Here is a 9,069-nt window from a genome sequence, read left to right as displayed (position 1 = left end):
TGACCTTGGACTCTCTTCTAGCTGCATGAAGAGGATAGTGAAGCTCTTCTCTAGAAGAGCCCTACTGTCCTCCGTGGACATTATACACATCTTTACCAGTAAAGGTATGGATGTTCAATTTTAATTGGCACATAATAACACACTAGTGACTTTCTGTATGTGAAGTCCTTCCAAGGAAGGTAACAGCAAAATTCTTCACAGAGAGAACATGAGCCTGCTCAGTCTTCTGTACATGCTGAATTTTGCTCTTGCCCAGCTCCCTTCTGGTTGAGCTTGTAGCTTGGATGTAGTGATTTGGTCTCCAAATGATGCTCACTGGATTTGAGCCAGTGGACAGGCCACTTTGAAATTTAACTCGGAAAAGGTTCCATAGTATTCTGTGGTTCGTAAATAGCCATTTATTTTCTGCTTTGCTACCAACTCTTTCCTTAATTATTACTAATATTTTATTTTCTTGACTGCTGCTGAGGACCAACATAATGCTTTTAAAGAGCTAGCTATTAAACTTTCAGAGCTCTCCTGACTAGCAGAGGTCATTTCATAGACCATCATTGCATACACAAAGTTAGGTTTCCTTTTTCCATATGTGCGTCACTTTACATTTATCTATACTGAGTTTCATCTGCCATTTTTTGCCAAGTCTCACAAGGACCTTCTGAGATTCTTCATGACTGGCCCTTGCCATTACTACTCTGAATAATTTTGTATCATCAGTAAACTTTGTCAGCTCCCTGTTCAGCTTCCTTTCCAGGCCACTTGTCCCTGCAAATGCGACAGGATCCAGTATAGATCTCTGCAAAATTCTACCGGTAACCTGAGTCCATTATGAGAAACAAACATTTATTTCTATCTTCTGCTTCCTATCTTTAAATGTATCCATGCCAGAATTTTCCTGTTTATGGCATAGCTGGAATAGCAAGCTACTTCACTACTTCTTTTTCTTTATTCCTTCACCCCCAAAATATTAATTTTAGTTAAAAAAAAACAGAGGATGTAGGCTAGCCATCACAGCATTTTATTGAATTATTAAAGATGACAGCACAGCAGAATCCTTTGTAATAATGTTATAGCTTTTGGTATGTCAAAGGCAGTACGAAAAGTACCACAAATCCCAAAGGTAATTTTCTTAAAATCAAGAGCAAGCAGAGGAGAAAGAGCAGAAGAATTGACTCATATCCAAGCAGACAGAACACTACTACCAAGAAAACTCTGCCATCCATCCATCCTTCCATAGGAATGACAGCAATTGTGATGGGCAAGTATACTGACCAGGCTCAGAGGAGCTTGTGAATACAGCTGTTGAGAAGAGCAAGTATAATGGCATCTGGATATTTACTATTCAGTCTTTCCAGTTCAGGCTTGTCATCTGTTTTAGAAGTATCTACGGTGCTTGAAGATTGAGAATGCAACAGAAACAAATCATGAATTTTCTAGTCTGCAAAATTTTATTAAGCAACAGCTGGACAATTCTTACAATTCCAAATCATCAAGGAAAAATAGGGCAATCAGTCCATCTCTCAATCATGTAGACAGTAAAGAATCTGGACAAACCACATTATTATAGGGAAACCAACAATGCTTTCTAGGCACCTCCTGCAAAATCTATTACACAAGATACATAAAAGGAGAGGCAGAACAGGGTAAGTTTTTAAGTACAATGGAAACTAGGTTCTGGATGGTATATTGAGGAGAAAAAAAAAAAGAGAGAGAGAGAAGAAAGTGAGATTCCCCAAAATATATTTAAAAAACAGTGTAGTTGTGTAAAAGTACACAAATGGTCTACCAAGTTTTCAAAAGGCTTAAAAAAACCCCATGCTGGGCTTGCTAGCTTAAGAATGCACGCACCTGCATGACTACATGCTCACTAAATAAAATAAAATAAAAACAAATCCAAAATCATGTTCATAGTTATAGTACCTAAATAATGCATTTATAAACAAATGCAACTCCCCTACTTTTTCAGGAAACACTACAGTGCCTTTTCAATCAAATGCATCTCCATGCTATTCCACAACACTATATATTTTATCCACAATAAACAACAAGATCTTAAACACACATACCCTCCCCCAAACACACACAACACAAAAAGGAAAAGGGAAGAGAAAAAAATGCAGAAATTGTGGGAAAGAAAAAAAACCTAAAGGCAAAACATATATCAAACAAACAAAAGAACTGAAGGAAAATTATAAAGTTCTGAACAAACAGGTGGAACAACATAGGTGGGAATTACAAGCTGAGAAAGATTCTCATGAAATACTAGAAACTCAGATGTATGCACACTGTTAAAATGTTTTGCTTTTATTATTATTTTAATTTTAATCCATATTATCAGAACCAACCATCTACTTGGCCACTAAGATAGACATCCCACAAATAGAAAACATTTATCAGGATTCAGAACTGCTGCAGCAGATTTTATTTTTAAATTTATAGTAATGTAAATTGGAGAGCAAGAATTAGGATCAAAGAGGCAGGCTTTAATATTATACCATACAATCTTTTCATTGCACACTCTGGATAGGTAAGTATTTGGTGCTTTCATTTATTTTTTAATCTTACACAGTCAGGCTGTTTTGATCCCGCAATCAATTCTGTATCCGCAAACCTGTGTACTGCAGAGTGCTCCATAACAATCATTTCACCCTGGAGCAGCAATTTCTCATTATGGGTCCATTTGCAACAGCAGAAGTTGAAAAATGTGGGGTTTAATTTTCCTAAGAAGAATTGCTTCACTGAATCCTCTGTTCTCTTTATTTGGTTAATTGCTTTTGTCTTAAAAATCTTATTTCTAAATACAGCAAAAAACAAACAGCCCAAAGAAATTTTCTCTTGATACATCTTCAGAGATCACAGGCAACATGTAAAGCTTAGAGTCTTTTAATCTTAACACTTCTCTGCAGGATTTCTGGAAGAAAATTAAATATATATGATAATCAAATCATTCATTTAGACCATTGTTCATAAATGGTAATTAACTTTACTCTTTCCAGAATGATGCATGTAAGTTCCAATCCTGCAAGAGGGCCTGCAGTGCATTCCTGCAGACTACTTAAATTAGTAAGATTCTAAATCGGTATTTGCTGATGGAGGATTGTGCTTGTCTTGGAGGCGAAGGGACTACAAAGCAGAAAAATCCATCTGCCAGTATTTTTTTTTTTTTCAACGGTATAATAGTATTTTATCTCTTACATCGGAAAAAATCATGGTATTAACCTCAAATAACATAAATACTTGCTCTCCTGTAATGGAATCCTAGAAATGGGGAAAATGGCAAAATTTTGAATGACTAACTTGTGTCCAGGATTTTACTTCTAGCATTCTTAGGGGGTGGGGAGAGGCAGGAACTGTCAAAATAGTTTTAGGCTAATGCTTTTAAGTTTTCTTATGTGGGTGGCAGGAGTCATTCAAATCATTCTTACTTTAAAATCATACAGTAAGGGGAAGGCGTATTTTGGGTCAGATTCTATTCTCTCAGATATCTTGATGCAACCATATGACGAGGCTGGAACTTGGCCCTTTGCCAGCATGCCACACAATGACTTGTCTGTGACTGATCTACATGATAGGTTTGCTTGTCCGGAGTGATCTGGGCTCTGCAGAAATGTGCCATTTCCAAACAGTGCTACTAACTGTTGCTCTGGCAAACACATTTTTAAAAACTAGTAAAAAACTTAGTCTCTCTTTCTCTTTTCAATCAAATCAGCTTTAGTACATGTTCCTTCCTTCAGGTGAGGATTTAAACTGTTGCTGACAGACAAGAGGGCCCCAGGATAACATAGGATCACTCGTATGAGGCTGCAAAAAACAAACACATAGAAGTTGTCTGAGGCAATGACCAGGCAAGCTCACAAATTGGAGCTTTCTGGAAATTTCTGAGAGGACACTAAAGACACTTTAAGGGAAGTCTGGACCTACGGAGAGTCCAGACTGAAGGCTTCAACAAAATTGGATACCTTTGTCTGATACCTTTATACATCTTCATAAAAACATAGAAAAAAACTGGAGAAATATGGAACTATTTTACTGCTTTTGTATCGCAGAAAGTGTAACTGAGATGAGCTTGTGTGCAGATCTACTATCATAAAACTGATACTCAGGCTGGTCATGGCATGTTACTGCTACATCTAGAACTGAGTGCAAAATTCTTAACGTGGCAATTCTCTTTTCCCTCTTCCACCCCCTCTTTGAGCCTCCACCCTCCTATAGTTTCTTCTAACATTGCAGAAACATGATATTCCTACTGAACAATTCTGCTGTCCCAAGATAAAATTCACCACTCTATGCATAGTCCACTTTACACAAGGCTTGAAGTATCAATTTCTAGACTCCCTTAGGAGCTGTATTTTGAGGATACCAGACATATTTTCAAATTGATCAGGTTCTCCTCTGGGTCCTTCCACAATTTCAGTGGAGCAGATTCTGCCTGCAAACAGCCATGATGGACACCAGTTGGCACTGGAGCTGTCACAGCCAAACCTTACAGCAACTGCCTGCCACTCATAGAGCAGGACCAGAAGCAACGGCGGCGAAGTGCTCCACCAGGTCTCTGACGGAAGACCTCAAAGTGACTAAGCTGCTGCAAGCAATGTCGGGGCGTAGCCACACAGCTCTGCGCAGCGCTAGCTCGGGTATCAGAAGCGTTGTTGTCAGAACCAGCTGAGCCTCGCTGAGAAAGGTGTGTCTGAGCAGAGCACAGGGCATCTACAGCTATCTACAGTTCCTAGGGCCTCAGCTAGCTCATCCCAAGCTGGTTTGGGTATCTCTAACATTGCATCTTGCCATTACTAAATGCCCTACAAAATTATACAATGAGCTTCTTACAAACTGAGTCTATCGTATACTCTCTTTCCTATCTCAAGAGAACACACTTGAAAAAGAGGGAAAGCAAATCAAGCTTTGTATTTTTAAAACCGCCTCCAACTGAAATATATAGCTAGAAACACAGGAGGAAAATACAGAGTAAGGAAAGACAGATTTCTGCAGGTCCCAAAGAGGTCATCTACACTCTCTGTAATCTACACAATCCTCCATAGCAAACTCACTGCTTTCAGCGGCCAGTATTTTTGACTGCCTGCATTATGAAATTCTGCATACTATCCAGCAAAAAACAAGTCTTTCTATATGCATTCTTAAGTTCTTGCAGCAAAACATACTGCTAGAAACAATTGCTTACAAAGATGCTCTTTAAATATAAATAAGAAAGTGTGTTTAAGTCACTGACACATAGTAATAAAATAATCCCTAAGTCACTTATTACATTAAGCAAGATAAATAATTTGTCTCTTGGACATCAACAGGAAATCTGCATTAAATTATATTTTAAAAAATCACTCAAAACTCCCTCAAAAAACAAACAACAAAAAACCCATAAAACCCCTAGACTGTCACAATTATTGCACAACTGAAAAATAAAAAAAAAAGCTTTGGAAACTCAAATTTAACTATTGGAAATTACTGTATATAAAGAATTATATATTTCTGAACACTCTGCTACATTCTTCCTAGAAGAACTCAGTTATCTATCTACAGAAAACTTGTGTTTTTCTACTTAACTATAAAATGTAAGATTTTTGTTTTGGCTGAACGCAACAGTAATTTTTAGGATTTAAGTGATACTACTTTGGGGAGGGCTTTAAAAGTTTTTTCTCATATTTTATCTCAATCAAAAATAAAAGAACTGTCACTCACTTTTGTATAATTTAGGATCCAGTTCCACTCTCAGTCATCGACATAATTCCCACTACTTTCATTACAATTCTACATATTTGAGATTAAAGTAACCTCTAATACTGGATATTCTCTATGTCACTAAAATCTTCAAGTAAAGGGACTCTGTCAATATATTTCCAAATAGAATATTTTACCCATAATATTTCCTGACAAGTAAATGAGAAGGATGTTGAAAATGACATTTATTTATGATACTTATCACTTGCGTTTTCTTGGGGCAGAGACCCTACACCAGGGTTCCTTGTAAACACCACCAGAACAATGCAATCATGACCCAGGCCAATGAAACCAAATTATTAATTCTGCTATTTGTTATATCCAGTTTCATTTTGTGGTTCTCCTACATTAGCATAAAACTGCTGATAAATGGAAAAATTTGGTTATGAACCGATTGAAGAGGTACACTGTTCCCTGGAAGGTTAAAAAACCTGCACATCAAAGTCCTTCTATTTGCATTAGTTCAGAAAAACATACATGTAGAGGACCCTGTTTCATGAAATAGCGATTTTTGGCTTAAAACTACAGGCAATGTGTTCCTTCCTGCTGAAGGTTTCTAATATCCGAATGGCCCTTGTTTCAGAAAGAAACAAATCCACAATACGTTTCTGGTCTTATGGTGTTCAGTATATGCCTGTTATACTCTGACCAGGGTACAACTGGTCAGCATGGACCTTTAGGCAGGGAAGGACTCTAATCAAGCAAATTTCCTCCATGGGTGTTGAAATCAGTGGAATAAGAATTCAACTTACTGTTCTGCATAGCACATAACTCCGTATAGACAAAGGGCTCAATACTGCTTCTTCTACACGAATCAAAGGCAGAAATTCCTATTCATTTTAAAGAGAACAGGACCAAATCCATTTGAGATCCTTTGTCCCCCACACAGTATAAAGTCAGTCATAAACTACTGAATAGACGTGTGAGAAGGAACACAAATGGGCTCAAATAACTGAAGAAATTCAACAAAATTAATTAACAAAAGCAAACAGTAATCTGTTAAATGCCAAGGGGGGATGCGGTGCCTGACCACTTCCACATACGACCAGAAGCTGCTGAAGTGGGATAATAGAGGCATTCTACCATCTACCTCCTGCCCTCCTTCCTTCCTGCCTTTACTCCCATTCTCCAAAGAAACCATCTTGCAGATGGTTCTTTCTGGACTCACATTGCTGGAAGTTGCCTGTAGACAACCTGCCTCATCATCCCTCTTGGTAACTCCTTGAAACTCCTCTCTGACGAGCATTATTCCCTCTGCACTGTACAGCTTTCAGGTGAGGCAGAAGTTATTAGCACACTACCTTTTGGTAACCTCTACTACAGCGGGTCCTGTTGTATGTGATGTGTTCCTCTAGAACGAATCAATTGCAACACATTTGCCTTACTGTTACGATTAAAAAAAAAAAGGGTAGAAAATCATACCTATCTATTTTAAGTTATAGAAGTTTTTTTCTAGTAAAAAGTTAAACTGTGGATGAAAAGCAAAGGCAAAGCAGCCACTGATACCTCAACCATCATTTCCTTATCAACAGTGTGCTAGCACTTCAAAGGAGTAATTTCTGAAGGAAATCTGCAATTATATTTTGTAATCTGATGTCCAAATAGCAACATGAAAAATTAAGGTTTTTGTATATTACTGGGGAAACTACTTCCATATTAAAACATATTTTACAGCAAAATGCAGGCAAGAAGAGAGAAAGCAAATAAATATGTGCACATTAAATGGACAACGTAAACACTCTTCTATACAAGCAACCCTTCTGAAATGCTCAAGAGGTCAGGATGTCTACTAGAAAAATCTGCAGACAGAAACAGTCATGCTACTGTTAAAAAAGTCCTCCCCCATTTAAACTTTGGCTTCCCACTCTTATCTGGAGTGTTATATTCTCAAATTACAATCACAAATAGAGTACTCAAGTAGCAAGGTGATAAAAATGATGATTCTGTTTGTTTTTTCCTTCTTCTTTTAACTCAGTTTTTCTCCCAGTCAGTCATGATGCGAAACTGCTTCTTGTAATGACCTGCTATACTCTTGTCTCCTTCCCCATTCAAGCACTGATATAATGTTGTGGAACTTGATTCCTATTGATTCCTAAGAAGACTGAACACACTAGGCCCTGTTGTTTCAAAAATGTAAACACGTTTAAAAGAGGAAGGTGTATTGGCCTGGCCTGTGAGGTACACCTGATCACAACATACCTCACCCAACTATAGTCCAAATCAAAAAGTACTGCTGATCAATACGAGCAAAGAAGTAAGGCCCACGAGTCTTTCTTTCCCTATTTTCTGTCACCTACTAAAACATGTTTATCCCCAATAACAGCACACAAAACAAGCAGACATCAACTTCTTTGATACAGTGGGTTTTGAAATCACCCAATGGTAACAGTTTTGCTTATGCTCTGAATAATACATCATTATTTATAAATTTAACATTGACCTACATAAGCCTCCTTGGTACCTGTGGTGCTCAGTTATTATCAGAGATCAGAGAAGAAACATGTGTCTTCAAGTATTATAGCTTCTTTTTTTTTTTTCTTTTTTTTTGCTGCTATCAATGATGTAGTAGTAGTAATAGTAGTAGCAGTAGTAGTGGTAGTAGTACAAACCGGACCAGAAAAAAAGTTATGTTCCCTGTTTTAAAAAGAACAGCATGATATAAGGCAGTCTATAAAAAAGAGCAGTCTTTTTAATCCCCCTATGAGCTTACATGAGCTATTGTAGCAAACACAGCAGAATCACCACAACAAGCCAAAAGCCACACTTCTCCATATAACACTGAATGGCTCTCAACCCTTCACTCTTTCTGAAACCCAATACAACATAAAAAAAAAAGAAAGAAAATAAGAATGAACAAACAAAACAGAAAATATTCCCCCCACCCTCCACCCCATGACTGATTAGAGTTAATGCCCTTGTTTTGGGCACCAAGAGACTTTTCCAGTTTTACTGCCTTCTTCGTTCCCAGGCACCTCTGCGCACCTAAAGCAGGCTGCCCTAACATTTTCCGGTTTGGACTTTATGAGAAGGTTTTGTTAACATTTTCCACTCTCCAGTCTCTGCTTGTTCATTTGAGGCGTTGAGTCACATTAGCCAGAGCAACAGCAAAGGCTTGCACTGCAGAAAATGGATACTGAAAGTCCAAAATGTAAGCATTGCCATCAATTCTTCCAAACTGCATCACCTGGGAAGCAGGGGAAGAGGAGAAGGGAAGGAAAAAAAAGAACATGGTCAAAGGAAATGAATCACAGAAAAGAAATCAGAAAAGAGGAAGAGTGAAACATTTTTGCTCCTTTGTCAGAAAATATCTGTTAGTTATACTAGATTAATATAAAGGAG

The 9,069-nt window shown here is 37.7% G+C and overlaps 1 protein-coding gene across 3 annotated transcripts in view; it reads right to left on the bottom strand.

The window, feature by feature from the left end:
- Positions 1 to 1,426: 1,426 nt before the first annotated feature.
- TULP4 (TUB like protein 4) overlaps positions 1,427 to 9,069 on the bottom strand; it is a 163,472-nt gene continuing 155,829 nt past the window's right edge. For all 3 annotated transcript variants that reach the window (XM_062572422.1, XM_062572421.1, XM_062572423.1), the window contains exon 15: positions 1,427 to 8,914. In XM_062572422.1, coding sequence (XP_062428406.1) covers positions 8,798 to 8,914 — 117 coding nt within the window. In that variant the 3' untranslated portion in view covers positions 1,427 to 8,797. The remainder of the gene's footprint in view (positions 8,915 to 9,069) is intronic.

Source organism: Rhea pennata, chromosome 3 (genome assembly GCF_028389875.1).
Source record: "Rhea pennata isolate bPtePen1 chromosome 3, bPtePen1.pri, whole genome shotgun sequence".
NCBI classification, from domain to species: Eukaryota; Metazoa; Chordata; class Aves; order Rheiformes; family Rheidae; genus Rhea; species Rhea pennata.
This window is presented reverse-complemented; position numbering and strand designations above follow the sequence as displayed.